At 40.8% G+C, this 14,483-nt stretch overlaps 1 protein-coding gene across 8 annotated transcripts in view; it reads left to right on the plus strand.

The window, feature by feature from the left end:
- Window positions 1-642: 642 nt before the first annotated feature.
- Window positions 643-14,483, plus strand: part of ST7 (suppression of tumorigenicity 7) — a 236,648-nt gene continuing 222,807 nt past the window's right edge. For 2 of the 8 annotated variants that reach the window (XM_045062910.1, XM_045062909.1), the window contains exon 1: window positions 643-903. In XM_045062910.1, coding sequence (XP_044918845.1) covers window positions 753-903 — 151 coding nt within the window. In that variant the 5' untranslated portion in view covers window positions 643-752. Of the gene's footprint in view, window positions 904-1,755; window positions 1,856-14,483 lie in introns of those variants that run through there. The other 6 variants (XR_006601386.1, XM_045062905.1, XM_045062907.1 and 3 more) reach the window with 6 other exon arrangements.

Genomic DNA, 14,483 nt, shown 5'->3' on the forward strand with positions numbered 1-14,483 from the left:
GGTAAACAGCATGTGCAACCGAAATCTTGCTCAGCAGAGTGATTTATTTTCTGGCCTACTAACCAGTGACAGGAGCACATCTATCTTGTCCCAGTTGCCCTGGGTTTATGCATCCCTTTGAGCCGGAATTCTCAAAGCAAGGAGTGGAGTGTAGAGTTTGAAACCTTTATAGATGGATGTGTGGCATCCATCACACTGCAACTGAATTTTGGCTTGAAATTTAAGGTACACTATTCAATCGCTTTGTGCCTCGGTTTCCCTGTCTACACAATGGGGATTGTTGGAAGGGGTTAAATGTGATCATACAGAGCTTGGAACTGTGCCTGGCAAAGAGTAAACCCTCAACATATGTGAGTTATCATTACACGTCAAGAGTTCCCTTCAGCGACCCAGTCGGCTTGTCTTTCTAAATATTAGCACAATAAATATAAATGGCATCAGAACGTGAGGGGGCAGAGGCCACGTGATCCCTCCACGAAAGCCACATGTAGGGGCCTCCAGAGAGTTAGCAATAAGCCGGGAAAAGGAAAGGTAGGCGCGTCCGTGGCCCGCGCGATTTCCCGCCGCGCCCGCGTCCCGGGCGGCGGGCGGGCTCCGGGGGCGCCCGGGCCTCGGCGGCGTCGGCGTCGGCGTCGGCGGCGGCGGCGGCGGCGGCGGCGGCGGCGGCGGCGGCGGCGCGAGCGGCGCCTCTGGGCCGGTGAATCATCCCGGCAGACACCGAGAGCCGCGGCAGCAGAGAGCAGCGCTGAAAAATGGCTGAAGCGGGCACGGGCTTTCTGGAGCAGCTCAAGTCCTGCATAGTTTGGTCTTGGACTTATCTCTGGACCGTGTGGTTCTTCATCGTGCTCTTCCTGGTCTACATCCTGCGGGTGCCCTTGAAAATCAACGACAACTTGAGCACAGGTAAGGCCGGGGCCGCGGGGCCCGCGGCGCTCGCCCCTCCCCCGCCCCGGAAAGTTAGTGCAACTCGCGCGGGGCCGCGGCTGGCGGGGGCGGGAGGCCGGGCGCGCGCTCGGGGACGCGCCAGGGCCCGCGCACTGGACGCCCGCGGCCACCCGCCGAGGACGCGGCGCCTCAGGTGGCTGGGGCCGGGCTGCGGGGTCCGCGGGCCGCGTGGGGGCGGCCGGCCTTCCCGGCCCCGCCGCCCCGAGACCCTGCGGAGGTGGAGCCGCGCTGTGCACACGCCGCGAGGCGGGCCCGGCCGGCGGCTACGGCACCGCGGCCCGATGGGGCCGCCCTGCCGGGGGCCGGTCGCCGGGCGAAGAAGGGCAGGCGTCGGGAGCGAGGGAGTTCTGGCCGACTCCCCCTCGGGTGTGGGAGCGCGGACCCCGAGGTTTTCCTCAGAGTTAGACCGTGCCCTTCCTCACACCCTGTGGGCCGGGGCTTCCATCCTAAGTGCAGTCGGACCAGGCGTCTCTCCCCAGCTGGCGGCACTCGGCCGGCTGAGGGCGCCTCCGAGTCAGGGCTGCCCCGGGCTGCCCGGCGCTGAAGCCCCTCAGCCGGGGCCGCGTCCGACTCGGCCGAGTCCGACTGCCCCGGCGGTGCCTCGGGGGCCCGTATCTGAGCCCCTCGCGGCTGCGAGGGGAACGGCGTCGCTCGGATTTCCATGGGCCGAGGGCCACCTTGTTGGGGGTACGGATGACGTGTCGGGTGACCAAACGGAATGTCAGAGGGACAAAAGGAGAGACGGGAAATCGAATTCGTGATGGTTTTCAAGGATCTCTACGCTTCCCTCCACCCTCTCCCCGCCCGCAGCAGGCTCTGGTAACTAGCCCCGTCCGGTGTCTTTGAGAAAGCTCCGCAGGCTACGAAGGCAGCCCCGCATGTCTCCTCCTCACGGTCCTAAGTGCAGAAGGTAATGAGCCCAGGACCTTAATAAACTGGCAGCTGGCCGACCGAGTCCTTAAAAACAGCCACGAAGAAAATCCACACCAGCCGTAACACTCCAGAGACCATTGAGAAACACAAAGTAGATTTTGAAAAAGGGTTTACAGTTCTTCTTTGAAGTCTGGAAGTAGTTGTGGGACTCAAGTCAGACAGGTTTTTTTTTTTTTTTTTTTTTAAATTTGTAATTTTTAAGTTTCACAATACTTTCGAGGAAAATCCTTACAGTCCCGAATAGGTGTGCAATGTATATACTCCATCGGGCGTGTGATTTACATAGTCTGGGAGTCCAGGTTTGGTAACGCGTGGTCCTGTGTGGTGGTAACTGCACTAAAATAATTTTTTAGAACACTTGAGGTAATACGCTCATTTTGTTAGATACTAGTGCCTTTAAATTCTAAACTTTGGGTATCTTGATTACTCTTAACTTGAACTCCTGTTCATATTTACATTTGTTTCTTAGTGTCCCTGGGAGACAGGATTCTGCACCCTAGAATCCTGCCATTTTAAAAGGTGTTGCTCAGCCCTTAGATTTAGGCATCTCAAAGACCATGGCTTTCTGGCTGTTTTTCTTTGAGAGTGGCTGATTTTCACGTACTGTCTTCCTTGGTTTAGGCAAATATATCTCCAAGATACCTCTAGTCCCAAAGCCCTGTGATTTTAAGAAGTTATTTGAATATTTGTGGTAAGGGAATCCTATAGTTATTGATAAGCAGGTTTGATTTTTTTTCTCCCTGAAAATTTAATGTAGGATTTTAAAAAATGGGAATGTTTCTCATTTAATACACATTCAAAATTTCTATTTTGGAATACACACTTGCATACAACATTTTTAAAAAGTGGGTTAAATAATCATCCGTGTGTGTATATGTGTTCATGTGCCCATGAGTGGTCTGTGCTGAACAAGCAAGAAGCAGAAGACCTATTGGGAAACCATGTAGTTTTTAAGGAAGAAAATACTGTAGTTGGATGTTCTCCCTACAGCTTTAAATCTGGCATATCTTATAAATCCTTTTGTTAATTAGTATAGGATTGTTGCTTATTTGGGCTTATAAGAAGTAGAAAATACGAAGATGTACAAACCATCAGGGCTGGATGTCATCAGGTATAGTATGGAGGGGGTCTGAGGCTGTTTGTGCTAGTGAGTCTGGGCTTCTGTTTTCAGTGTGGTTTTATGCACATTTTAGTCATAAAGGAAGGTAAAAGGAGAAGCGTAGAGACAACTACCTCTTTGCTATTTTTTGTAGTAGTTCCTTACCATTCACTGGATGAGTGAATTTCCAAGTTGTGGTATATCCAGTGAGTTGGGATAGGAACAGTGAAATTGATCAAACATATTAGTGGGCATGTGCCTTACTTAAATTTTCAGCTTTAGATTGAGGTTGGAAACTGACATGAAACCTTTAATTCTGTGATGGGTCATATGCATGTAATCCATGGTGTTCTAGTTCGTGAACACATAAAAGGACAATTTTCTAATTAATGTCAGCTTTAAGTTTAGGATATATCCCAGACATTTTAGTTGCCCTTACCTATTTTTGGAGACACTTCTCTCAGCCATTAATGAAGCAATGTAAATGATACTTTTTTTCCTAGGCCCTCAGTTACTGTACATATACAGTGGTAGTTTTATATTCTTTAAGATTCTCTTTAGCTCTAGGATTCTGTTTCAGTGTCTTGGTATACATTTCATTGAGTGCAGAGTATAGAAATAAGCAAATAGGTGGGCTTAATATATGTGAATATATATACTTAGTGAATATATTTTTTTTCTAGTTTGTACTTGAATTCCTTTGAATACAACTTCAGATACAATGTGACTTCTGCCAGTGGCTTTCCTTCTCACTGAAAATAAAATCCAGATCTGTTCCCCTGGCTTACACAGTTTGATGATTTGATCCATTCCTACTTCTCCAATCTGAACTTCTACCATTCTTTCTTGAGGTTATTATCTTGCAAGACATTTTGTGATTCTTTATTATTCTTAAAGATTTATTTATTTGAGACAGAGGGAGGGCACAGATGGGCACAGGCTGAGGGGGTGGGCAGGGCATGGAGCCCCATGTGGCTCATCTGGCTCATCTCACAACCCTGAGGTCATGACCTGTGCGGAAATCAAGTGTTGGATGCCCAACCGACTGAGCCACTGAGGTACCCTTTTCTTTCTTATTCTTAAATATACCTCGCTTGTTCCTGCCTTGCAGCTTTACTAGCTGTGTGCTCCACCCAGAATGTTTTCCTATTTGATTTTTGCACAGTAGTCTTACTAGTCACATCTCTGCTTAAATTTGCTTCTTTTGAGAGGTTTTCGCTGATGACCCAATCTAAAATGACTATCCAGTTACTGTAATATCACCAGATTTGAATTCTCTGCACAGCATTTAGCACTGTTTGATGTAGTTCTTACTTGTTTGTTTATTGATGCATTGTCATAGTTGTACCCCATGTACTGTAAGCTCCATGGGAGTAGGGGTCTTGTTTTGTCTTACTGTATATTTCCAGGATCTTGAACAGTGACTGTTTGGGCCTAGTGCTTAGTATATATTTGCTGTATGAATGAAAAACTATCTCAGTTGGTTGTGGTGACTCAGCAGTAACACTCTTCTTTAGGAAATGATTTTGGAATCTATCATTTCTTATGAGATTGCGAATTGTGTTCACTGACTCTAAGTTATAAAGACTACCCTGAAATGTTTACTGCTGTCCCAAAATATTTACATGTTTTGATCCTTTCTTTAGGGGTAGAATATAAGGAAGGTTAGCCTTCTGGTTCATATTGTAAAGTATATGTAATATAAAGGATGTTAAGAGTAAAAAATTAATTACATTTTTGTGTAGTATAACCTGGAACTTCAAACATAGGATTTACTGAGTTAGGTACCTCATATCACCTGTAAGAAACACCAGCTATGATGAGTGAAAGGAGCATTGAATTTAGAAGATTTGAGTTTAAATCCCGGTTTGCCATCTGCTAGGTAGTGTTGGACAAATTACTTTGGAAGACTTTTTTCTCATTTATAAGATGAGGACAGTAATCTTCATTTCTTAGATTTATTTTGAACTTCAAATGAAATAACCTTTAGCACTGAACCCTGAGCATTGCTCATTAATAATATTAGCAACCATATACTGTATACCTAGTTGTCTCGTCCATTTCACTGACTCTGAACTGTGTTCATTTATTAGTTAATTCATTCATCCACTGGTTTTTTTAATTCATTCATTTGGGGAAGAGAGGCAGGTACCTGGAGATTGAAGTTGTATTATTCTTGTCAATTATGATTTGGACCTACAATCTCATGTCAGGTATATTCCTTCCAGTTTCCTCACTTGTTTTCTGTGCTGAAAAATTATCATTCTCTGATACATTGTCTTGTTTGCTAATGCTTCCTGGTATATTTTGCTCCCTATGAACAAGAGCCGTGCATGGTGCAGTCACATCTTAAAAATAGGATTGAATGTAAATCTGTTAATTCGACGTAGGAAGGGATGAGGAATCAACGCTTAATTGAGTTCTTACATGAGCCTAGCACTGCACTGCTTGCTGTGTCACTCTGGGCTTGTCCATGGAAGTCTGTGTAAACAGCTACATAAACAGCTACATGGCTCATACTCTCTTTGTACATGTAGAATAAAAACTGTCAAGATAAAATGACTGTAGTTACTATACTAGTTGTCCAATTAAAGGAAAAAGTACAGGTGAATACATTTAAGAATGTATTTTGATGGGAGAACAGCCTAATTTATGAGTGAAGATGAGAACTGGGTAGAGACCTTTGGATGGGTCTGTTCCCTTAGAATACTCAGAAGAGCTTGAGAGCAAGGGTTATGATATTTTTTTTAACTTTGTATTTCCATCATTTGCTTATCACTTAGTGAAGATACATGAAAAGGTAAATGAGTGAATATTTTTAAAGCTTTCCAAGATTAATGACACCAGTGGTACTTTTCTTTTTTTTTTCTTTTTTTTTTTTTTTTAGATTTTTTATTTATTTATTTGAGTAGATGGAGAGGCAGGCAGAGAGAGAGAGAGGGAAGCAGGCTCTCTGCTGAGCAGAGAGCCCGATGCGGGACTCGATCCCAGGACCTGAGATCATGACCTGAGCCGAAGGCAGCGGCTTAACCCACTGAGCCACCCAGGCGCCCCAGTGGTACTTTTCTTATTTCACTTCACCACCTAAGGTTTTTCCTTCCCTTGGTTCAGAGGGCTATTGCTAATACTTACCATTCAAGGCTGGACTTATTTGGCTCATAACCGAAACTCAGAGAGAGGATTTTTCTAAGGTAACTGGGGCAAAAGCTTGAAGACAAGGGAGGAAAAAGAGTGTTCTTGTGATTCAGAGGAGGTGTTTGTCCAAGGTGAAGTAATGGAAAAATTCAGAACTGGAAAACACTAAGGGGGAAAAGAGACAGCGAGGTGTAAATGTGACTAGTCAGTTGGGTCAAAACGATCAATGATTATCTAAATGTGGGGCTGCAGTGGGATTGACAGAAAGTGTGGAACTGGACAAATAAGACTATATGAGGCACAACTTTGGGCATTCTCTGAATATTGCTATGGTTGACATCAGTTGCCTTTGACTTACCAGCCTGGTGATAGAATTGGTTCCTTGACTGGAATGCAACTTCGTATGAGATAGTAAATTGAATGAGAAAGTGCTTTGTAGACTATAAACTGCCATTTAAATCCAAGGCATTACATAGGTTGTTTCTCCAGAAGTTTATATTCTATAGACTTTCATAATGACATGGCATGTTAAAATATATAATGGGATCTCATTTATCCTGGAGAATCTTTCTTAAGAATATCTAAGAGTTTGACTAAACAGAGTAATGACTTACTGGTTTGATTTTTTTTTTTTTTTTTTTTTTTTTTTTGAGTAGGGGCTTCTTCAACCCAGGGCTTGAACTCACAATCCTGAGATCAAGCCCCAAGCTGAGAACAGAGAATCAGACACTCAACTGAATGAGCTACTCAGGCACCCTTTATTGGATTGTTTTTAACCACATAGTAGTGAATGTCTGTTTGTTGTAAATATGAAACAAAATCTTCTGGCATGCTTATTGTGTTTGAGATGTCATTGTAAAGATATCTATAACAGGTTTTTATTTTCCCAGAAGAGAGAGAATACATAATGAAATTCATTTTTGGTGTTACAGTGGAGCAGGGCAGTTGCTCATGTGTTACTGTTACCAGTCCTTCAAATATAGCAGGCATTCTTGCACTACCTACTGTGCTAAAATAGGAAACTGACAGGCTCAGTTAGCTCCAATAGTATTTCATAGTAGTTGAAGCTGTGGCCATAGGAATCACTGTTTAATTCCAGTTACTAAATCACTCAGCAAAATAAGGTAACGTTTATCTGAGAGAGGATTTTTTTTCCTCTCTGAATTTTAAGAAACTGAAAGTATGCTAGCTATAAGCATACTTTGTGGAGAACCCTAATTTTGTTTCTTAAATTTTTTTTCAAGGTTTTTATTTATTTGTCAGAGAGAGAGGGTGAGAGGGCAGGGTGTACAAACTGAGGGAAAGGCAGGGAGGGAGGAGCAGGCTCCCAGCTGAGCAGGGAGCCTGATGTAGGACTGGAACCCAGGACCCTGTGATTGTCACCTGAACTGAAGGCAGGTACTTAACCGACTGAGCCACCCAGGTGCCCCTGTTTCTTAACTTTACTTGCAAATCTAATAAAGGATCTTGGTTAAGGTCAGTCTTTTTGAAAATTTGAACAAGTCTGTAGAGGACTTTGAAGAAATCTCTGAGGTTACTCACTGAGAAGGACTGTTTGTTTTGTTTTGTTGAAAAAAAGCTTAACAATTTAAAACAACACAAATAGTTGAAACACTCTGAGGCACAAAAGTCTTAAAAAAGGAAGTGGCTCTTCAGGCAGTTTGGATCTGTATTTATGTATGATCTACATTTAGAGGATTTTTTTGTTTGTTTTGTTACAAAGTCAATTGTAATACCAATATAAAGTGTTATTTGATTAGTACTAGGTAATAGTAGAATGCTTTCAGTCCTCTCTGGTAAGCTTTTCCAGTTTCTTTCTTTTGGGAATGAGAGAATGAAATTTACCTTTTTTGCCAAATTGATCTTTTTCATTTATTTGCTATGTACTATTTATCAAGTATTAATAATAGAATTAATAAAATAATGCTCTTAGGTGTGCATGTGTTACACTCACTTGACTCAACTGGTGTCCTTTCTGGGATATACATTCATATTCCTCTAGTGTCCCATAATCAGAACTGGTGTGATCTGGTTTTGTACTTTTCCCTCCAGCTTTGATGGAGAGGGAGGGGAATTCGTATCCTCTATCACTGATACCTTTTATTTAAAACAAAACAAAACAAAATAAGTAATACTTTTCTCAGTTCAGGCTTAGAGTATTTGACATTATGGTTTAGAGAGACAAGTTTTTCTTAAGTTTATTTGGCTCTTTTAACAAAGAGAATGTTTTAAATTGCACCCTTACATTTGTGAGATGAAGTGTGAGATGCTGAGTTATAATTTTTAAAGATTAGAAAGTTTATTCTCAATTTTTTTCTCTTAACTGAAAGTTGTATATGTGTTATTATCATTCAGTAAAAGTTTGAAAATCTAATATAAAAAAATCTAACGGTAAATCTAATCTGTTAGAGAAAGTCACTATCCTAAGAATAAACTTTTTTTTCTGTACATTATTTGAACAGTCATTCTCCGAGGGAAAGTACAGAAGCAATAACAATTAAGTTTGAACAAAGATATGCAGACATTAAGAAGTATCCCTAAAAATGTTTGATTTTATAAAAAGTTTTGTTTTGTTTTTGCTTACCTATAGAAAACAATGTAATAATTTCTGATAGATTTTAAAGGACAGTCAAAGGACCTATAATTCTTAAAAAACAAGCATTTTTAGGGGCGCCTGGGTGGCTCAGTTGTTAAGCATCTGCCTTTGGCTCAGGTCATGATTCCAGGATCCTGTGATAGAGCCCTACATCTGGCGCTCTGCTCAGCGGGAAGCCTGCTTCTCCCTCTCCCACTCCCCCTGCTTGTGTTCCCTCTCTTGCTGTGTCTTTCTCTGTCAAGTACATAAATAAAATCTCTAAAAAAAAGAGCATTTTAAGTTTTAACTGTGAGAATATATGGGACTGAGAAAGCAAGTAAGATACTTAGAAAAGATAAGAGCATTTACTATACAAATGGGAGGGAATCTAAATTCAAAGCTTGCATCAAAGCTGTCTAGCTGTGAAGAGAGAACCGAGATTTATTATTGCTCAGTCCAAAGGGAAAACTTAAATGATATTAGTTAAGTGTAGTGATTAGCAGACTGGGACTAGCCGGGGAAACAGATTTGTGTAACAGTGGGCACAGGTAAAGATTTTTCCCTAATGTGTCTTGAACATTATGGCTACCCATTGTTTCATGTCTAACTTATTGCTCTTTAGGAATAAACATGACTTAGAATATAAAGCCCTTTTTAATATATCTTCTATTTAGAATACTTGCAAAAACTAAAGGAGATATAAAAATATTTAGACATTAAGACAGTATTTTATTCATGGATTACACTCTGTTGCAGTCATTTATTATCTCAGTAAAACATTCTATTTCATTAAAGATATGCTATTGATATGTGAATACTGTTAATACTTAGCTTTATAGGAATCTCACTGACTAGCCAACCAGAAGATTGAAAAGTGGGGTGGGTGTGGAGGAATGGAAATATGACCAGGATGTGGGCCCTGTCTTCAAGATCCTTGGTGCAGAGAGGGAAAGAGAAACAGGCATACAAGCAACTCTCATCCAAAGTAAAATGTGTAGAGCAAAAAGGAGCAAACAAAAACTGAATATAAAGGATGAGAAAACTTGGAATTCATGTTGGTATTACTGAGCTGGACCTTGCTCTAGGAACCCCTATGCTAATGGAGCTGCATTAACAAGGAATATCTTACCACGTGGTGCCTTCAGAACACTACAAGTATGGCTGAGGGGGGATGACAAAGGGAAATAGAGAATCCATTGGGGTTAAACTGGAGTTCATTGTGAGGAATTAAAGTGGAAAAAGTTCTGATTACGATGTATTTTACCCATATAGAAAAGGATTGGAAATAATATAATAGGGTGACCCACAGCTCATATTTAAACATTATTTATGTCAGTATTTTGCCATAAGTATTCATATTGCTTTTTGTTTCTCTTTTTACTATAAATTTTATAAACTATATTTTGTAGAACACTTTTAGATTTATAATAAAAATTACGATGTTAGTATAGAGAGTTCCCATATGCCTCACATGCAATTTCTCCTATTACTAATATCTTACATTGGTATGGTCCATTTGTAACAATTAATGAATAATATTGATATATTATTATTAATCAAAGTCCATAGTTTATTCAGATTTCCCTAGTTTTTACTGAATGTCCTTTTATGGTCCAGGATTCCATCCAAGATACCATACTACAATTAGTAGTCATGTCTCTTTAGACTCCTCTTGGCTATGGCAGTTTTTCATACTTTTTTTTGTATTCAGTGACCTTGACAATTTTGAGGAGTACTGGTTAGGTAATTTATAGACTGTTGGGATTTGTTTGATATTTTTCTCATGATCTTTCTATGATTATGGGTTTTGGGGAGGAAAGCCACATAGGTAAATTGCCATGTTTATCACATATCAAGGGTACATACTATCAGTTTGACTTATCACTGTTGATGTTGACCTTGGTCACCTGGCTGAGGCAGTGTTAAGTTTGATACTGTAAAGTGCCTTCCTCAATATGTAGTCTTAGAATCAAAATCACTTGCATAGGCCATAAAAGAGTGAAGAGTTTTGCTCCCCCTTGTAGAAATGAACAAGGATCACCCAAATGAGAACAAGTAAAGGCTGTTTATTCAGTGCTTGCTATAGCCACCATCACTTGCTTTTGGCAGGGTCTCAAAGGCAAGCAGAGAAGTAGGAAAGCTCTGCAGTAGAAAAAGGAAAGGCTGCCAGTAGGCCCTGATTGGAGACTGCTAGCACAGAGAAGCCGAAGGGGGCTAACTAGAAGCAGAACGTCCTACATATTGGGTTTGGGAGGACATATTTGGCTTTTTTAGTTTGATCCTAAATTAGAAGTGGGGACAAAAATTAGAGAAACTATCACTTATTGGTCAAGTCCTGACTCTTTGGCTGAAGAGTACAGAAGTTGTGGTTTGGCTTTCAGGACTGGTGTTGCGGCTTCTGGATCAGAGTTCCATTTTTATATGTGGTCTGGTCACTGCCTTTTTGTATATTCAATCTTTCACCCACCTTGAGGTCAGAGTATTTACACCCGTAGTTGAAATTGTTCTCATTGGAGATTTGTCTGTTCTTATTCATTTATTTAATCAGTATGGACTCATGGATATTTATTTTATACTTTGGGTTATAATCCCATACTGTTTTATATCTTTTATTGCTCATATCATTGTAGTTTTGGCCACTGGAAGCTCTTTCAGATGACTCCTGTGTCCCTTTGACATACCCCTGTCATTATGGGATTTTTTTTTTTTTAAGCACTTTTCTTTATAGTGCTACAAGGTGCTCCTGGCTCATCTTGTATATTTCTTGTCCCATCTTTCTTTTTAAAAAATAAACTCTTATCAATCCTGGGAAAACTGCACCACATCCCTTTCTATTCCTTCCCTCTCAATTGGAACCACTTTCCTGAAGTTGGCATTATTTCCTTTTATTTAATGTATTCATAAACAATATATAGTAATTTTTGTGAGTTTAAAGTATTTATACAAATAAAGTAGTATAATATTTGTTTAATAGATTACACAAATAAGGTAATAAGAAGGGGATTGTACATACTTTCAGTAACTTGTTCTGTTATGTGACATAATGCTTGTGAAATTCTTACATGTTGTAGCTGTAGTTTGCTTGTTTAATTAATTAGTTAATTAATTAATTTAGTACCCGATGTGGAGTCCAGTGTGGGTCTTGAACTCATCACCCTGAGATCAAGACCTGAGCTGAGATCAAGAAGCTTAACTGACTGGGCCAGGTGCTCCTGTAGTTAATTTATTTTAACTGTATAGCATTCCATTGTATGAATGTACCATGACATACACATTATATTACAAATAGTGAATGCTGCATGGACCTCTTTGCACTTGTGTCTGATTTCCCTAGAGAAGGGATTATCAATAGTAATGTAACCGGGTAGGGAAAGTTTGGAAATTTGTGGGGGACCTTTTTAGTTATCACAATGATTGCCATTATAGTAATGCTTGATGACCTGCAATGGGTGTGTTTGCTTGTATTCCACATAATTTTTAAATATCTCCCATAAATATTCATATAGACAAAAAAATCTGTTTATCTGACTTGAGTGTTCATTCTGCATGTAATCCTAAAATATTTTTGAAATAGTTATATGCTCTTTTTAAGAATTCAGACTACGGTGTAAATTGACAAAGGATTTTACTTTGTTCAGAACTTCACCAAGAACTGTTTACCATTTTGAAAACTTATGACTGCAATAGCACTACAGTTTGTAGTGTCTGAGTCACTAATATGGCACACTTGTATCAGCCCGCATTGGTAGGTTTTGCGTTCCTGGCAAAACCAGGATGCTTTTGTAGTACAAGTGATGCTTTTGTAGTACAAGTATCTGTCTATTTCATTAAGACTCCTACAAAAGTCTTGAAAACTTTGCATTCTGAATACAATTAAACTATTTTAAAGAGGGTTGGGCTTGGGGTGAGGCAAGTGAGGTGCCTAGGTGCAGAATTAAAGGAGATATTCACTGTCAGAGTCCTGGAAGCGCAGCTCCAGCACTTGCACAACTTTGCTCCTCAAATTGCACACCCAAATCAGTGTGATTTCTAGAACTTTTGTGGCTCAGTTTTGGTTAATCATTCTTCCCATCTCTGCCATGCTCCTTTGTACCATTGTCTTCACATTGCTGCTAAGACAGGGCCGACATGCCTGCTTGGCGTGGTCTGACAGAGGTGATTTTAATCTGGAGTGCAGCTGACTAGAGCACCAAACCCTGAGTGTTAGTGGGGTTTTAATCTTGAAGGCATAGTTTTGGTAGATGGGTGGGCGATTCCAGGATTCTTTTTGATAAGCTAGTGGCTGGCAACTTGCTACATTCTTCAGTTTCAATTAATTTTATCCTATCAGGTAAGCAGGGAAAGGTGCCAAGAGCTTATCTGAGTCATTCCTTGTCTCCTTCTGGCCAGCCTCAGATTCTTTGGTAAAGCAGGTAAACTAACTGGCCATTGGCAGTCTTCAAAGAGAGAAACAATAGGTCAGGAATGCTGGGCCAGTATATGTGGAACAATGTGTCCTTTGCCGGGGAAGGGAGAGGCTGCTTCCTGATCTACAGTGTAAGCTTTTCTGATGTCTTCAGAACTCCTTTTCCCTGGAGACACCAGCTTCCACAGAATGAATGAGGATGAATCCCATTTCCAATGTCTTAGAATCCATCATCTTGAAAAGCAACAGAGGAGACCTAAAGTTGAATGGTCCAGTGGATCCTAGAAAAGGCTGTTGACTAGAACTTTGTGTGAGGATTTTTGAGTGGGGGAAATGAAATGCTTTGATATATGTCATGGAGATAATTATTGCTGGCAAAGATAAGCGCACTATGCCAGCAGGAAACAGGTCATACACTCAAATTGTTTATTGAGAAGAATTTAATAAAGGGACTAATTATGAAGATGTGGGCAGGATAATAATAAAGGATATTTTATTAGTAATAAAAGATAGTGTAATACCTTGGTGCTAGAAGCAGCAGGGAGCCATAACCATGTGTAGGTGTGAAGGGACATGGGGAAGCAGCAGTTCCTGGAACACAGATAGAGAGCAGTAGAAGAGCTGTGGTCATTGGTAGAGACATGGCCAGTCTGTGACTCTGAGTTGACTCTGTACATTGGGAACTAGGGAGAAAGGCCTGTCCCTGTCCTCCTCTCTCTTAATTCCTTTTTAGGGTCTCTGAGTGGTTGGCCCAGAAGTTAGAGGTCGGAGTGGGAAAAGTGGGAAGTAGACATGGAGGGGCAAATGGAAGATACCTAGCATAAAGCACTTTTCTCTGACTCCTTGGACCATTTTTTAAAGAAAACCTCTTTCTCAGGATTCTGTTTTCAGCACTTTTTTTTTCTTAAGCAGTACCCTCCAGTAGTCTCATACAGGTGTAAGTCAGCAGTTCTTTCCTGACCCTCTCCCAGCTTCCAGGTTTGCATTCTTAACAGCCTAACTAGCTCTCTTCATTTCCTGAATGAGCTGAAAATGGAGCTGAATTTTTCCGAAGGATCACACTGCTTTCGAAACACTTAACAGTCTTCATCTTTCCTTTCCCTTACATGTGTTAGTTGGTAGATCCTGTCAAATTGATAGTGCCTCATGCATCTCTCTTTAGTTTCTACTTCTGCCTTTATTTCAGCCTTTATAATCTTATTACAGTAGTCTCCCAATTGATCTTCCTGCCTCTAATCTCTCCTAATCTAATCTGCATACTGAAATTTGCTTTTAAATCCTTTAATGTTTTTCTGTTGCCTAGCAGATAAAATAGATACATCTAAGCCTAGTAATATTCTAGGCCCTCTTTCATTAGCTCCAGGGAGCGTTTCTAGCTTGATACTCAATAC

Source organism: Mustela putorius, unplaced genomic scaffold (genome assembly GCF_011764305.1).
Source record: "Mustela putorius furo isolate JIRA1106 unplaced genomic scaffold, ASM1176430v1.1 tig00003845_pilon_pilon_pilon, whole genome shotgun sequence".
NCBI lineage: Eukaryota > Metazoa > Chordata > Mammalia > Carnivora > Mustelidae > Mustela > Mustela putorius.